We start from the raw sequence: 23,306 nt of genomic DNA, 5'->3' as shown, positions 1-23,306 counted from the left end.
AAGTAAGCTTGAGTGTACAAACATCATGCCTATGTACACATATATGCACTTATGTACACCTATGCATACGTATGTACACTTACTTATGTATACATACCGTAAAACCTCTAATTGAACGCCACTCTCTAGTTGAACGCCACCTCCATCTAACCGCCAGTTTGACATTTTATTTTTACGAGCTCATGATATCAGTTGATCAGTAAAAAAGTGCCCACATGATTGTAATATTAATGAATTATTTACATCAATAACAACAAATTCTCGCGGTGACCTGTTCTAAAGCTTCTCGTTTTATTTTCGATAAAACTGAAAGCAACACCATAGAAATAATTAATAACTGCCTCAGGATAATAGTAGTTCCTTGTTTAATGCGACCTTGATAATTTGAAGTACATGTATATAAAATGGTTTACATTTACGATGGTACAAAGGTTACATTTAGCAAGCAAAACCTTTATGCGTTGCATTTGTGCTAAATGCAAAAGCTTTGCTCTGCCAAAAATTGTTTGGACGTTAATATCAACTAGTTTAGCAGTGCAGAAGAAGAGGTGAGGTCAGAAGATATTGTGGAAGGTATTGGACAACTAGAGGATGTTCGTTCCATCGAAAGCAACAATCAGAACGCATCTATCCGCGCAAACGATGCAAATATTTTTGTTTTAAAAACATTAATTTTTGTTTCCGCATGTAATATAAGTATGGTTCGCTTATGTCACTTGTTCATGAATATATATATTTGTAGCATTTGATCGATTATCATTATATAACTTATAAATTTGCAGATTTATAGCATATTATTTATTACCATCCTTGTGGCTATCTTGACACAGCTTACAATGGATCGATGCCCAAACTCTTCTTCTATTGCACATAAAAACCTAGTTTTGGCTGCAAACTGTAGCAAACATATCAATGAGCGCAATGATATTTCTTTCAACATTGTTAAATATAGATAGAAAATAGCAGTACTACCCGGCGTTGCCCGTGTAATAGAAGAGTATTTGGACAGAAAATTGATTTGTATTCAACATATAACAACATTTGCCATTCGAACTTTCAAACTACATATCATGAGAAAAGTATTTGTGTAGTTGAAATAATTTAAGAGAAAATAAAACAACTGTAAAGGTTTTCAAACTTTGTCAAACAACTTTTAAATTGCATATCATGAGGAAAATTTTTTTTGGGAAGGTAAAAAAAATAAAACAACTACAAAAGGTTTACATGTAAATGAGAAATAATTAGCAAGTAATAGCTAAATTAAGTCAATTTTGCTACAATGACAGATGATTCGGTAATGATACAATTAATATGAACTGAGAAAACAAAATAAAAATCCTGAATATGTTGAATTAATAACACAATTTTTGCATAGAACTGTGTGTGTAGTAAAAAGGTTACTGTTCCACCAGAAGCTATTCATCAAAACTTTGAATACGACGATACTGGTACAAATGTAAAAATGAAACATCATACTGTCTTTGTCTGACTAACAGAGAGAGAATGTCAAGACTCTTCTTATAATTGTCCGCATGAGAAGAATTGGCCTTGATCCTAGATATAGTAATCAAACCTTACGAAAAAAAAATCTTAACAGGGGCATCATAACGCATGGGCGCAATGCTAAAATAATTAGCGCGTACATTCGCTATACGGTATCAACTTAGATCATTACGTCTTGTATGGCTCAGTGGTAGAGCGCCTGGAATTTAAATGTGCAGTAGTAATCTCTATGAGTTCAAATCCATCAGATTGTAGATTCCTTATTCAAAGATTTTAATAGCTATAGCTGGAACTACACACACATACTTACGACCAACTTTGAGGAATGTATATATAAATATGCTTTCAAGTTTAGAATGAAACAACAAAATTGAAAAGCAAGAAGGCTATTATATTATTGTAGATTAATTGCAGGCAATAGATATCAACTGGTAGAAATATTAGTCAGCTTCCCGATGGAAATTTTATTTAGAGATCATTGACAAGTTAGAGGTAAGTTAGCAGATTTATTGCTTCTAAGAGGTTTAATACCGCTCCATCAAAGAAAGAGGGCAAAATATGGGCGACATTCGCTTCGTCCGAAAAGGCCTTAATTTATTTTCCCAAAATCCTGACGAGCCATTTGAAAAACACACCGGCAGCTAGAGATGGCACTAGAGATGGCCTGATTCTAAATTCATCAGCCGATTCAGATACCGATCCGATATATACCAATTTTTATTGAAAAATAATCCGATTCAGATCTTTTGTGTTGCATAGATAATTGTTCATTTTATTATAGAAAATATAAATATATTTATTTGTTTGTATTTAACTAATTATAAATAAAAGATATATATATATTCACATGAAAGAACGTTTTTTAAATTTATAGTTTTAACCTACAATAGTTTACTCACCAAAACTAGCTCATCAAATGATGTTTTAAGATTTTGGTTAAATCAACTTTTTAGTTTGTCCAAATAATTATTTAGACAAACTTCAAAAGTTTATTTGTAAATAAATATAATAAAAGAGGGAAACAAATTACATTCACAACCAAACCAAACAAAAACAACCCAACAAACAAGCTATTTAGCGTCAGGATCAAGAGAGAGATGAATAACTTTATGCATCGTCTGCTCGGATTACTTTCATAATCCTAGTAAATAGAAATATTGTGGTGGACGCCGGGCCATGACTTCATAATTCGTGTATTTATTTTTATATGATATATCTTGTATGCTGTGTTGTTTTTTTTATTATATCGTTATTAATTTGTACATATACTATATCGCTATTATGTTTTCGTTTATCGCTGTATTATAACCATGCCAACGAATTAGCGATTCTGTTTATTACTAATATTATACGGTTTTTACTCGGTTCCGTTAGCCGAAACAAGTGAGTTTATTGTATATAAAAGAGTGCGCTCACTCAGTTGGGCAGAGCAGATAGCCGTACGCTCCTCGGCTAGTGGAATTTCCTTAATAAATAAAAACTGAACAAAACTGCACGCATTCTTGTCTCTTTATGTAATAATCTAGATCGTGCCAAGTAAAGGCCGGCCATAGATATATAAACCTAGATTGGCCAATAATAGCTATTCTTATCGGTTGCCTTGTCAGACTTAAATAGCATGACGTAACGTCATTGTATTGTACCTCACGCTTGACTGCACTGCTGGTAACAATGAAGCTTATGAGGAGAATTTGACAAAATCACATTTATTTTCACATAAAAACCTTCTTGGATACATAATCCAGTAAACTAAAGCAATTATGTGATAATATCTGATAACCACCTTAGATTAAAACTATAAAAGGTATGAATTGTTGCACACAAATCATGAGCCATCAGGGCTTTATTTTCCACCCTCTTTTATCCCTATTCTCTCCTTTCCCCTTTTCCAAAGAAGAAGTGAGAAGGGGAAAAGAGAGAAGGGAGAAAGGAAATGGGGGGGGGGCAAATAGCCCACCCACTCAAAGAGCCAGACCCTGGCTAGGTAAATAGACTAATATCACGCTGAACTAAACATGACTAAATATGATGAGTATGCAAGTATGTCTTAAGTCAAAAATGAGACAGAATGATTATTTTACTGCTGGCTATGTAGCTGGCTAGGTCACCAAAGCTGAAATGTAATGATTGTATCACTAGCACCGTAGATGTTACCAACTACGGTATGATGTAAACCAAGCAACAAATTCCCTAATCACAGTTAAGAATCGTGGTAGCTTGACTTTGTCTTCGCCTGTGGTGATTGAGGTTTGCAACCACAGTGAGAAAGCGACGAGAGTGTTGCTTAGTAGTGCTGGATTGGTGAAAAACTTTCCCAGGCTAGCACTAAGTGCTACCATGGAGAAGTTGCTGAGGTTCAACATCATGCTATTGTTTAAAGGTTGACTTGCAATAAAATTCACATTAAAGTTATTTGGTATCAAAAGATTCACCATGTCTTACTCTGTTGTGTTGTAGGTGCCAAATATGTAGAAATGTGATTACAAGCTCTTAAAAGTTAAAAAATGAACAGTTAATCGCAGCCACATGACACGAGACCGCCGTAGTTTGAATTCGCTTTCCAAAACGGCTCAAATAGGATGTAGTTGTTACAGGATGGTTTCTGTTTACACTTTCATACAACCTCATTCGTCAAAATATTTTTATAAATATACTTCACGCATTCAATAAAACCATGTCTATTGTTCTTACGCGTCTGTTTTATCGTCATTGTAATGCTGTCACTTTTAGCAGTGATATCTTATAACTTACCGTAAAAAATCGTTAAACTTTTTAACCTTAGCTCGAAGGAGTACATATCATTGTCTGATAATCATGACGAGCCTGTTGGTCACCTGTGATAATCGAAAAATGCTGCAAAAATTATTTTCAAAATATTTGGTCACATGATCAGATGACGACTTGACGATGGAATAATGCCGAAACAAAACTGTAAAGTAGCGAGCATCTATATTTGATACGGGGTCTTTGGTAAAACCCGAAGTGTTTGTCATAAACTAGTGCTACGATAAGTTTTATATTTAGCTTCTTATTGGCTTTTCAATTCACCTGAGAACATCACGTGACAAGACGATAACCAAACTATAATGTCTACGTCATCGAAATAAAGAGATTCCAATCTACAGCGGCTTTTCGTTTTTGAGCTTTTAAATGCTTGTAATCATCTTTCCACGTATTTGGCACCTACAACACAACAGAGTAAAACATGGTGAATATTTTGATACCAAATAACAGTAATGTGAATTTTGTTGCAAGTCAACCTTTAAGCTACAAAGAACGATCCACCTCAATACTACTGAGGCATTTACAACGAGGGCATCCTGAGGAATTTAAAAGCGCGTCTAAGAACCTTCAACCTAGCAAATTTATTTTATTTTTAGTTTCTTTCACTAATACCAGAAGTTTTAGGGAAGTGATGAATTTTTGTTTTCCACTATGCTGGGTTATCTATTTCTATATTTGTAAAGTATTTCTTAACTAATCTCTTGTTAATTATAATAGCAGTTGAAAATAAAATTTGTAATAAAAACACTAGCCAAATCATGCCATTAATCTATCACCCATTGGATAGCATTGATCCACCAATGTCTAGCCATAAATTGTAGATTGCATCTATAAACCAAGCCACAAAATATAATGATTGGTGTGATAAGGGTTTCTTCTATCTCAGTTCATTGATGTAACAACATTAGGCTGTAATAGAACTATCTCTTAACCTTAAATGAATAAAAAATCGACCCGATGCTGACCCGATAAATGATAAATGCTGACCCGGTCCAACCCGATCTTGGCCTTCATTGCTGACCCTGAGTCTGGTCTGACCCTGCATTCCTTGGTCTCATTCCAGCTCCAGCTAAGAAAGCCGTTGGTTCCATTTCCCTGATCAGATCAAAACTTCACAGGCTCATCCTATTTCGTCATGTTTAGTTCAACATGATATTAGTCTATTTACCTAGCCAGGGTCTGGATCTTTGAGTGGGTGGGCTATTTGCCCCCCTCTCTTTTCTCCCTTCTCTCTTTTCCCCTTCTCACTTCTTCTTTGGAGAAGGGGAAAAGAGAGAATGGGGATAGGAGAGGGTGGCAAATAAAGCCCTGATGGCTCATGACTTGTTCGCAACAATTCATAACTTTTATAGTTTTAATCTAAGGTGGTTATCAGATATTATCACAGAATTGCTTTAGTTTACTGGATTATGTATCCAAGAAGGTTTTTATGTGAAAATAAATGTGATTTTGTCAAATTGTCCTCGTAAGCTTCATTGTTACCAGCAGTGCAGTCAAGCGTGAGGTACAATACAATGACGTTACGTCCTGCTATTTAAGTCTGACAGGCTTTTTCCCTATTGGCCAATCTAGGTATACGAGGTCTGATCCAAAAGTTCCCGGAATTGAGTTGTATACTCGTGCATATTCACACGATGGAAAAACCCATTGCAGGGTTGGCTGGGAAACACCTCTGGGGTGTTGTCACAAAATTTCAGGTTGCTATGACAATGCGTTCTCATGTGAGCTAACGATATGTCAAGGTCTGTCCGGTGCTTCGGTATTTTAAAAATTTTTTTTTATCATCATGTCTAATTAACAGGAACAGCGCATTTGCATTAAATTTTGTGTGAAATTAAGAAAAACAAGGATATTACGACCTTTAAAATAAAGTTTTGATCATTCTTGAAAGCTTCCTTAAAATCGTTGCAAGCGTGCATCCTGAGCTCGTTTTGGTCATCAGTCAGCAAGCTTGGCACGAACTTTGCTGCGACTCGTTTAATCTGTTAAAAATTGTTTAAATTGTCAGTTAAAACTTTTTGAACAGTTCCAAAAATAAGTCCAGTCTCTCAAAATATCTCTAATGGTTAAACGTCGATCTGGCATGACTAGTGACCTCACACTGTCAATTTACGAGCAGGTTCTTGCCGACGCTGGTCTGCCAGACCTCGCGTCATCTTCAGTGCTGTCTCTACCTTCACAAAAACGTTTGTACCACTCAAAAATTTGTGTTCTTTATAGACCAGCATCTTCAAAAGCAGTAGTTAACATTTCAACTGTCTGAGTACTTGTTTTCCCTAATTTCACACAAAATTTAATGCAAATACGCTGTTCCGATTGATTAGGCATGACGATAAATTTGTTAAAAAAAATACCGAAGGACCGGACAGACCTTGACATATCGTTAGCTCACATGAGAACGCATTGTCATAGCAACCTGAAATTTTGTGACAACACTCCAGAGGTGTTTCCCAGCCAACCCTGCAATGGGTTTTTCCATCGTGTGAATATGCACGAGTATACAACTCAATTCCGGGAACTTTTGGATCAGACCTCGTATATATCTATGAGGCTGGCAAATTCCTTTACAATATCACACTGCATTCTTGTTCCCTTCTTTATTATCTTGTTGGTTTTTGGCTGCATTAAATCCCATGGCTGTAATTGAGAAATACCACACTTTGTGATCATGTCCTGACTAAAGTAGAGGTTCCTCAGCTGTGGTGATGTTGATCAGGCTATAGACATGAAATAGTGTGACAGATCTGGAATTCATTAGGTAAGAGTAAGGAACTTGCAGCTGATGATCTTTATTAGTATAGCAGGCTAAAATGCTGTTTTCTGCTAAATAGTTGATCGGTAAAAAGTAAATGAAGTTTCAGATTTTTTAATTAAAGATTATCCGATACCGATTCATATACTTAACACCCATATCAGCACTGATACCGATACCAAAATCAGGGCAACTCTAATTTAAACGCCACCTTCAATTGAACGCCACTTGAAAAGAAGGATTGAAAAATAGGGCGCCATGGCATTCAATTAAAGGTTTTATGGTATGTACACCTGTGTACACATATTTACACCTGTGTATACCTATGTGCAGACGTGTACACCTATGTACACATAAGTATACCTATGTACATATATGTACACCTATGTAGATATATGGACACCTGTCTACACAAATATACACCTATTTGCATATATGTATGCCTGTGTACACTGATGTACATATAAGTACACATAGGTACAATCATGTGTGAGGTGTACGTACACACACACCACACACACACGCCACACCACACATGCCACACCACACACCCCACACATCACACCACACACACATCACACCACACACCACAGACACACACACCACACATACTACACACACCACAGACACACCCACCACACATACTACACATACCACAGACACACACCACAGACACACACCACAGACACACACCACAGACACACGCCACACACACACACCACACACATACACCACACACCGCACACATACACCACACACACACACAAACACACACACACACACCACACACATACCACACACATACCACACACACACACGCCACACATCACACACACCTACACATACCTACACACACATACCTACACACACACACCTACACACGCGCGCGCACACACGCACACCTATATACACCTATGTACACCTATGTAGACACATGAACACTTATCATCCACTTTGCCAACAAATTCAAGGGCAGTTTATTAAATGGGCTGCGAACAGTTGGTCCATTTTTCATCACAAAACATCAAATTAGGATTTTTTTCTCTTCATCTCTAATAAACATTAAAAGCAGAGTGAACAATTTTTATCACAAGGTTGTACATTACTAATCACCAAAGTTATGGAAGTTTCTGTCCATATCAGTATGCCACAAGCTATTCCGTTTAAACATTTTATGAGAGCAAATATCACCACACCAATCTTCTTTCCACTACAAACAACAAAATAGCTTCAAGAAAATGGGAAATAATTAAACAAATGATAAGAGTCACTTGTAATTTTGCCAAATTTTGCAAATAACTTGTTTGACTACCTGAAGAGACGACATGACCAGAGGACGTGATGCATGTACTATAGTTAAAGATGTGGTTGCGTCAAAAAATTCGATTTAATGAAATTATGACCCATAAAAGGCTAAAACATCAGCTACAATTTGATGCCATTTTTGTCTTTGTAGACCAACCCTGTCCAGAGATATATGCGTTTGAATGAGACCCTCTTAAAAAGCTCACATTCCAGCGGGTGCTTTTTTCGTGACGTCACAAGCAATATACCTGAAAAGAAACCACGAGCGATAAATATGAGGTCGCTTCCTTAGCCAATCATCAGCGCGAAATTTTTATATAGGCCATAATAAATGTTATCACTCGTAAAACGTGTTGTCTGTGATCTCAAATTTAGGGATTTTACTCTATTATTAAATCGCATGGACATCGATATTTACTAAATTAATTAACATCGTTACTTTAATGAATTACTCGATCGACACGTTTTATTGGCGAACAATATACATGTAATTGTAAAATTGCTGTAAAGTTACTGCGAAGGTGACTCCGACTTTTCTTGGCATCAGGTAGCTAAAGTTCTACGGAGGAAGATCGGAGAATGGAGGTAAATTTATCTTTTACTTTGAGTCTCCTATAGAGTTTCCTGTTGAGTTTACATTCAGATTATATTTCCCTGTTTGAGGCTAAAATGTAATTTCCTGAGCGTGCAAGATACGTATGTACAGTGAGTTCTTGACGGCTTCTTTTTAATCTTTAGCATCTAGCTATACAATGGCTTAGATTGATGAATATACTAAAGGTAATATTTTAGTACTCATTAATACATGTACTAATTAATAAAATTATAACTTTTTGCTATCACTAATCATCGTTTTATATTTTTTTATCGGTTCACCTAGCTACATTTGCTTCAAATTTTCTGCGGCAGCTTTATCTAGTAAATTAGATTTATGATTTGACATTAGATGTTCACTTTTCACTTGTAAAAAGTGAAGAAAATCGATTGATCAATGCAAATCTTCAATTTCCAGAACCAAAGCTTCGAATCGTTGGCTTGGCGTACTTGTGCCTTTGTTAAACGTTTATTCGTTTTTAAAATTACACTCGCAATCTATTTAACTCCCAATTTGAAAGCTTTCAATAGACACGCTTTAGAATGACAAACCTATGAATGACATATATTTATTGCATTTGTTTTACTGATTACAGAATGTTTATGTCGTCCCACCAGCCGAAGCAGCTTTGTCAGTGTGGAGACTGCCATAAAGGGGAAAGAAAGACTTGAATGTGTGCTGCATAAACCATGATGTTTTGTTTGAGTTTGTTGCAGTAGATGAATTTGTCTTATTGTATCAGCTAAAACTATGTGAGTGGTCACGACTTGATGAATATCTTTAATAAAAGCTTTATGCCGAGATGAAAATATTTTTGCTTGTAAAAATTATATAATAAAATAATATTGTTGAAGATAATGCAAAACATGATTTGCAGAATATTGTAGTGAATTGGATATGGTATATGGATGTCCGCAGAACTGGAGAATGTGAGTTCAAATTCAGTTTGCAGCAGACTTCTCATCCTTAAAACTTTATCCCTATGTATATTCTTTTCAAAGACGCGACTTGCTTACTTACGGTAGTAAGAAACTAGTAGTCGTCGGTGTAGGCAATGATATACAGCCCCGCCCCAAGGATAGGCGACAGACATAAGGTGGGCGGGACTTATGGGAGGCTGTATATCGTTAGTATGGGTAGCGGCGGAACTGTGCTGATACAAAGACCTTAATCTACATAGTTAGCTTGACAGAATTACCGTAGACCGGTAGAATTGGTAGTCAGTACCCAAATGTTTACACAACATTTGGAGAAAGTGAGTAGAACAAATTTTCAATTTTCGTTATTTGATGCCTTTGAAACATTCATAATAATGCATCTGTAGCTGGATTTAAAATTTTATTCTAGCCAACATGAGCAAATACAAAATAAGATATATGCCAATAGAGCCGCGTAGGACTAGACTTTTATCACAAATAGCCGATGTGAATACGAGAGATAGAGAAGGTTGTATAACGCGTGACATCATTTTGGGCAAGTCTGGGCACGTTTTTGTGGCCTGAGAGTTTTTACCGCGATCAGATTTTTTCGATTTTAATCTTCAAATATCTTGGCAATGAGATCGCGTAACACAACAAACAACATATCAACTGATAGAGAAAAAAAATGCTTTCTTTTAAGATCAACTCAAATTTGACGCAACCACATCTTTAAGCACAGTTATTCCCTACATCCAGACATGCCTTAGACATGCCAACACAGGAATCTACACGCACACTTGTACTTGCGAGTCAGACACATAAATAAATAAGCATTAACTCATCACTTACAGCTCCTTGCCGAATCCGGAACCTTTAAATCCACCAAAAGGAGTCTGATGAGTGATAATGTCAGCGCAATTGACCCTGCAAACAAAACAACCATGTGATTTCTAGTTTGTCTACTATTATGAGAACAAATTTAGATAAAAGCAAATGTATTGCAACCCTAATACTGGAACTCACCAGGTACAGAATGCTGGAACTCACCAGGTATTGAATGCTGGAACTCACCAGGCACTGAACACTAGAACTCCCCAGGTATTGAATGCTGGAACTTACCAGGTATTGAATGCTGGAACTCACCAGGCACTGAACACTAGAACTCCCCAGGTATTGAATGCTGGAACTTACCAGGTATTGAATGCTGGAACTCACCAGGTGTACTGAACGCTGAAACTCACCAGGTTTATGACGCTGGATCTCACAAGATACAGATTGCTAGAACTCACCAAGTAAAGAACGCTAAAACTCACCAGGTTGTGCCTCCCTTTAGGTTGTGCGCCATGTAGGTGGCATTATTTACATCACTCGTAAAGACACCGGCAGCCAGGCCATAGTCAGTGTTATTGCATCTATCTAATACATCTTCAATGTCAGTAAATTTGAGTATGCTCTGAACAGGTCCAAATATCTGTAAGAAGACAACTCCAATGTTACCAAATCATAAACGGTTAAGCAGCTAATGAGATGTGAAGGATTTAAGATCATTTTTTGATGTTCAATTGTGAATAAGACCAGTAATTGTTGATTGAATAAAAAAGAGCGATGAAGATCGGAAAGACTTAAACAATGATCTACATGCATAGCTGATAAAGGCATCAGGTGTAATGTGAACACAGGAGTAACACAATATGCTATGCTTGTACATAATCTAGCATCAAATCTAAGATATGAATGATACCACTCTTTACTACATAAAGCGGTGTTCATCCGAAGGCACACCAAAAGCATTAGGAAGAAATTGTAGCACGCTGGAATTGAACCGAGATAATCAGACTTGAATCCAAGTAGACTATCACTGCACCACTGAACCACCTAATAAACATGCACATACTGATTTCACATGATGATCTCTCATGGCACATGGGATTGCCACTTTGCAGAACGCTAAAAGTGTTATACAAAGTGGCAACTGTGGCTGTACTGTCTACATGTTATAGACAGTACAGCCACATCCTATTAAATGTTAGCTCATAGGATGTCATTCTTGACTGTGTATCCTACATGATACCAAATACAGTATCATTTATAATCTGCAGGTGATGTTCAAAACATTTCAACTGTTCTATAAGTAATCTTAACAGTGGACGAGCTCCGGTCAGCTAAACAAGTTCCTTGACATTTTAAACCTGCCTTGATCACTATCAATTGCAAAATGAACAGCAAGAGCCATTGTTGATATTTTTCTAAAAGGTTGTTGAGCAAAGTTTTCAACATTGTTGCGGGATGTATAATGATGGCTATAAGTCACAAATGTTTTATGAATAAATGCAGTAATAGGGCTCGTTACTAGCTACTGTCACTTGACCTCCACACCTCCTTCGCAATTGATAGTTTAAAGGGTCTCAATCCAATTTTTAATCTCTAAATGCTGGTGAACCAACGACAAATAGGTGCCATTTTACATTCACTTACGGTAGAAGAGAACATCAACTCTTAATTTAGTAAATTAATTGTTAATTAACTCTATTACCATTAGCATTAGTTACAAAATGAGTTTATGAATTAAAAAATCATACACAATTTTTATTTTAATACAGATTGTGATATGTTAAATAAGCACAAATGTCTTGAGCAGTCTTTATTACCATATGTAGCGTATTAAACATTCAAGTCCTCTAACTGTTTGTAAATATATTCTTGCTTGTTTCAAAAAAATTATATAACGACCATGTTACCTCCTCCTTGGCAATGGTCATGTCATCTGTTACTCCAGAAAAGACAGTGGGCTGTACAAAGAACCCTTTGTCGCCAATCCTTTCACCTCCACACTTAAGCTTGGCTCCCTCTGCCTTGCCTTTCTCGATGTAGGCAAGCACTTTCTTCATCTGCATCTCACTTATCTGTGAACAGAACAGAAAGCACGAAGTCTGAAGATATCTGGACAATAATAAAGTCGATAAACAAGTTCATGTCAGCTAATAGAGTTAATAAACAAGTTCCTGTCAGCTAATAGAGTTAATAAATAAGTTCATGTCAGCTGATAGAGTTAATAAACAAGTTCATGTCAGCTAATAGAGTTGATAAACAAGTTCATGTCAGCTGATAGAGTTAATAAACAAGTTCATGTCAGCTGATAGAGTTGATAAACAAGTTCATGTCTGCTAATAGAGTTAATAAACAAGTTCATGTCTGCTAATAGAGTTAATAAACAAGTTCATGTCTGCTAATAGAGTTGATAAACAAGTTCATGTCTGCTAATAGAGTTAATAAACAAGTTCATGTCAGCTAATAGAATTAATAAACAAGTTCATGTCAGCTAATAGAGTTGATAAACAAGTTCATGTCAGCTGATAGAGTTAATAAACAAGTTCATGTCAGCTAATAGAGTTAATAAACAAGTTCATGTCTGCTAATAGAGTTGATAAACAAGTTCATGTCAGCTGATAGAGTTAATAAACAAGTTCATGTCAGCTAATAGAGTTAATAAACAAGTTCATGTCTGCTGATAGAGTTAATAAACAAGTTCATGTCTGCAAATAGAGTTAATAAACAAGTTCATGTCAGCTGATAGAGTTAATAAACAAGTTCATGACAGCTAATAGAGTTAATAAACAAGTTCATGTCAGCTAATAGAGTTAATAAACAAGTTCATGTCAGCTGATAGAGTTAATAAACAAGTTCATGTCAGCTAATAGAGTTAATAAACAAGTTCATGTCTGCTAATAGAGTTAATAAACAAGTTCATGTCAGCTGATAGAGTTAATAAACAAGTTCATGTCAGCTGATAGAGTTAATAAACAAGTTCATGTCAGCTAATAGAGTTAATAAACAAGTTCATGTCTGCTAATAGAATTAATAAACAAGTTCATGTCTGCTAATAGAGTTAATAAACAAGTTCATGTCAGCTAATAGAGTTGATAAACAAGTTCATGTCAGCTGATAGAGTTAATAAACAAGTTCATGTCAGCTAATTGAGTTAATAAACAAGTTCATGTCAGCTGATAGAGTTAATAAACAAGTTCATGTCAGCTAATAGAGTTAATAAACAAGTTCATGTCAGCTGATAGAGTTAATAAACAAGTTCATGTCAGCTAATAGAGTTAATAAACAAGTTCATGTCAGCTAATAGAGTTAATAAACAAGTTCATGTCTGCTAATAGAATTAATAAACAAGTTCATGTCTGCTAATAGAATTAATAAACAAGTTCATGTCAGCTGATAGAGTTAATAAACAAGTTCATGTCAGCTAATAGAGTTAATAAACAAGTTCATGTCAGCTAATAGAGTTAATAAACAAGTTCATGTCTGCTAATAGAATTAATAAACAAGTTCATGTCTGCTAATAGAATTAATAAACAAGTTCATGTCAGCTAATAGAGTTAATAAACAAGTTCATGTCAGCTGATAGAGTTAATAAACAAGTTCATGTCAGCTGATAGAGTTAATAAACAAGTTCATGTCAGCTGATAGAGTTGATAAACAAGTTCTTGTCAGCTAATAGAGTTAATCAACAAGTTCCTGTCAGCAAATAGAGTTAATAAATAAGTTCATGTCAGCTGATAGAGTTAATAAACAAGTTCATGTCAGCTGATAGAGTTAATAAACAAGTTCATGTCTGCTGATAGAGTTGATAAACAAGTTCATGTCAGCTAATAGAGTTGATAAACAAGTTCATGTCAGCTAATTGAGTTAATAAATAAGTTCATGTCAGCTGATAGAATTAATCAACAAGTTCATGTCAGCTGATAGAGTTGATAAACAAGTTCATGTCAGCTGATAGAGTTAATAAACAAGTTCATGTCAGCTGATAGAGTTAATAAACAAGTTCATGGCAGCTAATAGAGTTAATAAACAAGTTGATGTCTGCTAATAGAGTTAATAAACAAGTTCATGTCAGCTAATAGAGTTAATAAACAAGTTCATGTCAGCTAATAAAGTTAATAAACAAGTTCATGTCAGCTGATAGAGTTAATAAACAAGTTCATGTCTGCAAATAGAATTAATAAACAAGTTCATGTCAGCTAATAGAGCTAATAAACAAGTTCATGTCTGCAAATAGAATTAATAAACAAGTTCATGTCTGCAAATAGAATTAATAAACAAGTTCATGTCAGCTAATAGAGTTGATAAACAAGTTCATGTCAGCTAATTGAGTTAATAAATAAGTTCATGTCAGCTGATAGAATTAATCAACAAGTTCATGTCAGCTGATAGAGTTAATAAACAAGTTCATGTCAGCTGATAGAGTTAATAAACAAGTTCATGGCAGCTAATAGAGTTAATAAACAAGTTGATGTCTGCTAATAGAGTTAATAAACAAGTTCATGTCAGCTAATAGAGTTAATAAACAAGTTCATGTCAGCTAATAAAGTTAATAAACAAGTTCATGTCAGCTGATAGAGTTAATAAACAAGTTCATGTCTGCAAATAGAATTAATAAACAAGTTCATGTCAGCTAATAGAGCTAATAAACAAGTTCATGTCTGCAAATAGAATTAATAAACAAGTTCATGTCTGCAAATAGAATTAATAAACAAGTTCATGTCAGCTAATAGAGTTAATAAACAAGTTCATGTCAGCTGATAGAGTTGATAAACAAGTTCATGTCAGCTAATAGAGTTAATAAACAAGTTCATGTCAGCTAATAGAGTTGATAAACAAGTTCATGTCAGCTAATAGAGTTAATAAACAAGTTCCTGTCAGCTAATAGAGTTAATAAATAAGTTCATGCCAGCTGATAGAGTTAATAAACAAGTTCATGTCAGCTAATAGAGTTAATAAACAAGTTCATGTCAGCTAATAGAGTTAATCAACAAGTTCCTGTCAGCAAATAGAGTTAATAAATAAGTTCATGTCAGCTGATAGAGTTAATCAACAAGTTCCTGTCAGCTAATAGAGTTAATAAACAAGTTCATGTCAGCTAATAGAGTTAATAAATAAGTTCATGTCAGCTAATAGAGTTAATAAACAAGTTCCTGTCAGCTAATAGAGTTAATAAATAAGTTCATGTCAGCTGATAGAGTTAATCAACAAGTTCATGTCAGCTAATAGAGTTAATAAACAAGTTCATGTCAGCTGATAGAGTTAATAAGCAAGTTCATGTCAGCTGATAGAGTTAATAAACAAGTTCATGTCAGCTAATAGAGTTAATAAACAAGTTCATGTCAGCTAATAGAGTTAATAAACAAGTTCATGTCTACTAATAGAGTTAATCAACAAGTTCATGACAGCTGATAGAGTTAATAAACAAGTTCATGTCAGCTAATAGAGTTGATAAACAAGTTCATGTCAGCTAATAGAGTTAATAAACAAGTTCATGTCAGCTAATAGAGTTGATAAACAAGTTCCTGTCAGCAAATAGAGTTAATAAATAAGTTCATGTCAGCTAATAGAGTTAATAAACAAGTTCATGTCAGCTAATAGAGTTAATAAACAAGTTCATGTCAGCTGATAGAGTTAATAAACAAGTTCATGTCAGCTGATAGAGTTAATAAACAAGTTCATGTCTACTAATAGAGTTAATCAACAAGTTCATGACAGCTAATAGAGTTGATAAACAAGTTCATGTCAGCTAATAGAGTTAATAAACAAGTTCATGTCAGCTAATAGAGTTAATAAACAAGTTCATGTCTACTAATAGAGGTAATCAACAAGTTCATGACAGCTAATAGAGTTAATAAACAAGTTCATGTCAGCTAATAGAGTTAATAAACAAGTTCATGTCAGCTAATAGAGTTGATAAACAAGTTCATGACAGCTAATAGAGTTAATCAACAAGTTCATGTCAGCTAATAGAGTTAATAAACAAGTTCATGTCAGCTAATAGAGTTGATAAACAAGTTCCTGTCAGCAAATAGAGTTAATAAATAAGTTCATGTCAGCTAATAGAGTTAATAAACAAGTTCATGTCTGCTAATAGAGTTGATAAACAAGTTCTTGTCAGCTAATAGAGTTGATAAACAAGTTCATGTCAGCTAATAGAGTTAATCAACAAGTTCCTGTCAGCAAATAGAGTTAATAAACAAGTTCATGTCAGCTGATAGAGTTAATAAACAAGTTCATGTCAGCTAATAGAGTTAATAAGCAAGTTCATGTCAGCTGATAGAGTTAATAAACAAGTTCATGTCAGCTAATAGAGTTAATAAACAAGTTCATGTCAGCTAATAGAGTTAATAAACAAGTTCATGTCTACTAATAGAGGTAATCAACAAGTTCATGACAGCTAATAGAGTTAATAAACAAGTTCATGTCAGCTAATAGAGTTAATAAACAAGTTCATGTCAGCTAATAGAGTTGATAAACAAGTTCCTGTCAGCTAATAGAGTTAATAAATAAGTTCATGTCAGCTAATAGAGTTAATAAACAAGTTCATGTCAGCTAATAGAGTTAATAAACAAGTTCATGTCAGCTAATAGAGTTGATAAACAAGTTCCTGTCAGCAAATAGAGTTAATAAATAAGTTCATGTCAGCTAATAGAGTTAATAAACAAGTTCATGTCAGCTAATAGAGTTAATAAGCAAGTTCATGTCAGCTGATAGAGTTAATAAACAAGTTCATGTCAGCTAATAGAGTTAATAAACAAGTTCATGTCAGCTAATAGAGTTAATAAACAAGTTCATGTCTACTAATAGAGGTAATCAACAAGTTCATGACAGCTAATAGAGTTAATAAACAAGTTCATGTCAGCTAATAGAGTTAATAAACAAGTTCATGTCAGCTAATAGAGTTGATAAACAAGTTCCTGTCAGCTAATAGAGTTAATAAATAAGTTCATGTCAGCTAATAGAGTTGATAAACAAGTTCATGTCAGCTGATAAAGTTAATAAATAAGTTCATGTCAGCTAATAGAGTTAATAAACAAGTTCATGTCAGCTGATAGAGTTAATAAACAAGTTCATGTCAGCTAATAGAGTTAATAAACAAGTTCTTGTCAGCTAATAGAGTTGATAAACAAGTTCATGTCAGCTAATAGAGTTAATAAACAAGTTCATGTCAGCTAATAGAGTTAATAAATAAGTTCATGTCAGCTAATAGAGTTGATAAACAAGTTCATGTCAGCTGATAGAGTTAATAAATAAGTTCATGTCAGCTAATAGAGTTAATAAACAAGTTCATGTCAGCTAATAGAGTTAATAAACAAGTTCATGTCTGCTAATAGAGTTGATAAACAAGTTCTTGTCAGCTAATAGAGTTGATAAACAAGTTCATGTCAGCTAATAGAGTTAATCAACAAGTTCCTGTCAGCAAATAGAGTTAATAAACAAGTTCATGTCAGCTGATAGAGTTAATAAACAAGTTCATGTCAGCTAATAGAGTTAATAAACAAGTTCTTGTCAGCTAATAGAGTTGATAAACAAGTTCATGTCAGCTAATAGAGTTAATAAACAAGTTCATGTCAGCTAATAGAGTTAATCAACAAGTTCCTGTCAGCAAATAGAGTTAATAAACAAGTTCATGTCAGCTGATAGAGTTAATAAACAAGTTCATGTCAGCTAATAGAGTTAATAAACAAGTTCATGTCAGCTGATAGAGTTAATAAGCAAGTTCATGTCAGCTGATAGAGTTAATAAACAAGTTCATGTCAGCTAATAGAGTTAATAAACAAGTTCATGTCAGCTAATAGAGTTAATAAACAAGTTCATGTCTACTAATAGAGTTAATCAACAAGTTCATGACAGCTAATAGAGTTAATAAACAAGTTCATGTCAGCTAATAGAGTTAATAAACAAGTTCATGTCAGCTAATAGAGTTGATAAACAAGTTCCTGTCAGCAAATAGAGTTAATAAATAAGTTCATGTCAGCTAATAGAGTTAATAAACAAGTTCATGTCAGCTAATAGAGTTAATAAACAAGTTCATGTCAGCTGATAGAGTTAATAAACAAGTTCATGTCAGCTGATAGAGTTAATAAACAAGTTCATGTCTACTAATAGAGTTAATCAACAAGTTCATGACAGCTAATAGAGTTAATAAACAAGTTCATGTCAGCTAATAGAGTTAATAAACAAGTTCATGTCAGCTAATAGAGTTGATAAACAAGTTCCTGTCAGCGAATAGAGTTAATAAATAAGTTCATGTCAGCTAATAGAGTTAATAAACAAGTTCATGTCAGCTAATAGAGTTAATAAACAAGTTCATGTCTACTAATAGAGTTAATCAACAAGTTCATGACAGCTAATAGAGTTAATAAACAAGTTCATGTCAGCTAATAGAGTTGATAAACAAGTTCCTGTCAGCAAATAGAGTTAATAAATAAGTTCATGTCAGCTAATAGAGTTAATAAACAAGTTCATGTCAGCTAATAGAGTTAATAAACAAGTTCATGTCTGCTAATAGAGTTGATAAACAAGTTCATGTCAGCTGATAGAGTTAATAAGCAAGTTCATGTCAGCAAATAGAGTTAATAAACAAGTTCATGTCAGCTAATAGAGTTGTTAAACAAGTTCCTGTCAGCTGATAGAGTTAATAAATAAGTTCATGTCAGCTAATAGAGTTAATAAACAAGTTCATGTCAGCTAATAGAGTTAATAAACAAGTTCATGTCTACTAATAGAATTAATAAACAAGTTCATGTCAGCTGATAGAGTTAATAAATAAGTTCATGTCAGCTAATAGAGTTAATAAACAAGTTCATGTCAGCTAATAGAGTTGATAAACAAGTTCATGTCAGCTGATAGAGTTAATAAATAAGTTCATGTCAGCTAATTGAGTTAATAAACAAGTTCATGTCAGCTAATAGAGTTAATAAACAAGTTCATGTCAGCTAATAGAGTTGATAAACAAGTTCATGTCAGCTAATAGAGTTAATCAACAAGTTCATGACAGCTAATAGAGTTAATCAACAAGTTCATGTCAGCTGATAGAGTTAATAAACAAGTTCATGTCAGCTGATAGAGTTGATAAACAAGTTCATGTCAGCTAATAGAGTTGATAAACAAGTTCCTGTCAGCAAATAGAGTTAATAAATAAGTTCATGTCAGCTAATAGAGTTAATAAACAAGTTCATGTCAGCTAATAGAGTTAATAAACAAGTTCATGTCTGCTAATAGAGTTGATAAACAAGTTCTTGTCAGCTAATAGAGTTGATAAACAAGTTCATGTCAGCTAATAGAGTTAATCAACAAGTTCCTGTCAGCAAATAGAGTTAATAAATAAGTTCATGTCAGCTGATAGAGTTAATAAACAAGTTCATGTCAGCTGATAGAGTTAATAAACAAGTTCATGTCAGCTAATAGAGTTAATAAACAAGTTCATGTCTACTAATAGAATTAATAAACAAGTTCATGTCAGCTGATAGAGTTAATAAATAAGTTCATGTCAGCTAATAGAGTTAATAAACAAGTTCATGTCAGCTAATAGAGTTGATAAACAAGTTCATGTCAGCTGATAGAGTTAATAAATAAGTTCATGTCAGCAAATAGAGTTGATAAACAAGTTCATGTCAGCTAATAGAGTTAATAAACAAGTTCATGTCAGCTAATAGAGTTAATAAACAAGTTCATGTCAGCTAATAGAGTTAATAAACAAGTTCATGTCAGCTAATAGAGTTAATAAACAAGTTCTTGTCAGCTAATAGAGTTAATCAACAAGTTCCTGTCAGCAAATAGAGTTAATAAATAAGTTCATGTCAGCTGATAGAGTTAATAAACAAGTTCATGTCAGCTGATAGAGTTAATAAACAAGTTCATGTCAGCTAATAGAGTTAATAAACAAGTTCATGTCTACTAATAGAATTAATAAACAAGTTCATGTCAGCTGATAGAGTTAATAAACAAGTTCATGTCAGCTAATAGAGTTAATCAACAAGTTCATGACAGCTAATAGAGTTAATAAACAAGTTCATGTCAGCTAATAGAGTTAATAAACAAGTTCATGTCTGCTAATAGAGTTGATAAACAAGTTCTTGTCAGCTAATAGAGTTGATAAACAAGTTCATGTCAGCTAATAGAGTTAATCAACAAGTTCCTGTCAGCAAATAGAGTTAATAAACAAGTTCGTGTCAGCTGATAGAGTTAATAAACAAGTTCATGTCAGCTAATAGAGTTAATAAACAAGTTCTTGTCAGCTAATAGAGTTGATAAACAAGTTCATGTCAGCTAATAGAGTTAATAAACAAGTTCATGTCAGCTAATAGAGTTAATCAACAAGTTCCTGTCAGCAAATAGAGTTAATAAACAAGTTCATGTCAGCTGATAGAGTTAATAAACAAGTTCATGTCAGCTAATAGAGTTAATAAACAAGTTCATGTCAGCTGATAGAGTTAATAAGCAAGTTCATGTCAGCTGATAGAGTTAATAAACAAGTTCATGTCAGCTAATAGAGTTAATAAACAAGTTCATGTCAGCTAATAGAGTTAATAAACAAGTTCATGTCTACTAATAGAGTTAATCAACAAGTTCATGACAGCTAATAGAGTTAATAAACAAGTTCATGTCAGCTAATAGAGTTAATAAACAAGTTCATGTCAGCTAATAGAGTTGATAAACAAGTTCCTGTCAGCAAATAGAGTTAATAAATAAGTTCATGTCAGCTAATAGAGTTAATAAACAAGTTCATGTCAGCTAATAGAGTTAATAAACAAGTTCATGTCAGCTGATAGAGTTAATAAACAAGTTCATGTCAGCTGATAGAGTTAATAAACAAGTTCATGTCTACTAATAGAGTTAATCAACAAGTTCATGACAGCTAATAGAGTTAATAAACAAGTTCATGTCAGCTAATAGAGTTAATAAACAAGTTCATGTCAGCTAATAGAGTTGATAAACAAGTTCCTGTCAGCGAATAGAGTTAATAAATAAGTTCATGTCAGCTAATAGAGTTAATAAACAAGTTCATGTCAGCTAATAGAGTTAATAAACAAGTTCATGTCTACTAATAGAGTTAATCAACAAGTTCATGACAGCTAATAGAGTTAATAAACAAGTTCATGTCAGCTAATAGAGTTGATAAACAAGTTCCTGTCAGCAAATAGAGTTAATAAATAAGTTCATGTCAGCTAATAGAGTTAATAAACAAGTTCATGTCAGCTAATAGAGTTAATAAACAAGTTCATGTCTGCTAATAGAGTTGATAAACAAGTTCATGTCAGCTGATAGAGTTAATAAGCAAGTTCATGTCAGCTAATAGAGTTAATAAACAAGTTCATGTCAGCTAATAGAGTTGATAAACAAGTTCCTGTCAGCTGATAGAGTTAATAAATAAGTTCATGTCAGCTAATAGAGTTAATAAACAAGTTCATGTCAGCTAATAGAGTTAATAAACAAGTTCATGTCTACTAATAGAATTAATAAACAAGTTCATGTCAGCTGATAGAGTTAATAAATAAGTTCATGTCAGCTAATAGAGTTAATAAACAAGTTCATGTCAGCTAATAGAGTTGATAAACAAGTTCATGTCAGCTGATAGAGCTAATAAATAAGTTCATGTCAGCTAATTGAGTTAATAAACAAGTTCATGTCAGCTAATAGAAATAATAAACAAGTTCATGTCAGCTAATAGAGTTGATAAACAAGTTCATGTCAGCTAATAGAGTTAATCAACAAGTTCATGACAGCTAATAGAGTTAATCAACAAGTTCATGTCAGCTGATAGAGTTAATAAACAAGTTCATGTCAGCTGATAGAGTTGATAAACAAGTTCATGTCAGCTAATAGAGTTGATAAACAAGTTCCTGTCAGCAAATAGAGTTAATAAATAAGTTCATGTCAGCTAATAGAGTTAATAAACAAGTTCATGTCAGCTAATAGAGTTAATAAACAAGTTCATGTCTGCTAATAGAGTTGATAAACAAGTTCTTGTCAGCTAATAGAGTTGATAAACAAGTTCATGTCAGCTAATAGAGTTAATCAACAAGTTCCTGTCAGCAAATAGAGTTAATAAATAAGTTCATGTCAGCTGATAGAGTTAATAAACAAGTTCATGTCAGCTGATAGAGTTAATAAACAAGTTCATGTCAGCTAATAGAGTTAATAAACAAGTTCATGTCTACTAATAGAATTAATAAACAAGTTCATGTCAGCTGATAGAGTTAATAAATAAGTTCATGTCAGCTAATAGAGTTAATAAACAAGTTCATGTCAGCTAATAGAGTTGATAAACAAGTTCATGTCAGCTGATAGAGTTAATAAATAAGTTCATGTCAGCTAATAGAGTTGATAAACAAGTTCATGTCAGCTAATAGAGTTAATAAACAAGTTCATGTCAGCTAATAGAGTTAATAAACAAGTTCATGTCAGCTAATAGAGTTAATAAACAAGTTCATGTCAGCTAATAGAGTTAATAAACAAGTTCTTGTCAGCTAATAGAGTTAATCAACAAGTTCCTGTCAGCAAATAGAGTTAATAAATAAGTTCATGTCAGCTGATAGAGTTAATAAACAAGTTCATGTCAGCTGATAGAGTTAATAAACAAGTTCATGTCAGCTAATAGAGTTAATAAACAAGT

General features: G+C 33.7%; 1 protein-coding gene across 1 annotated transcript in view; it reads right to left on the bottom strand.

The window, feature by feature from the left end:
• LOC137406573 (retinal dehydrogenase 2-like) overlaps window positions 1-23,306 on the bottom strand; it is a 105,651-nt gene that overhangs the window by 625 nt on the left and 81,720 nt on the right. Inside the window, exons 10-12 of the mRNA XM_068093172.1 lie at window positions 12,598-12,762; window positions 11,173-11,330; window positions 10,709-10,783 (exon numbers count right to left, since the gene is read on the bottom strand). Coding sequence (XP_067949273.1) covers window positions 10,709-10,783; window positions 11,173-11,330; window positions 12,598-12,762 — 398 coding nt within the window. The remainder of the gene's footprint in view (window positions 1-10,708; window positions 10,784-11,172; window positions 11,331-12,597; window positions 12,763-23,306) is intronic.

Source organism: Watersipora subatra, chromosome 10, assembly GCF_963576615.1.
Source record: "Watersipora subatra chromosome 10, tzWatSuba1.1, whole genome shotgun sequence".
Lineage (NCBI taxonomy): Eukaryota > Metazoa > Bryozoa > Gymnolaemata > Cheilostomatida > Watersiporidae > Watersipora > Watersipora subatra.
The sequence above is the reverse complement of the archived record's forward strand: the minus strand, read 5'-3'. Positions and strand labels throughout refer to the sequence as shown.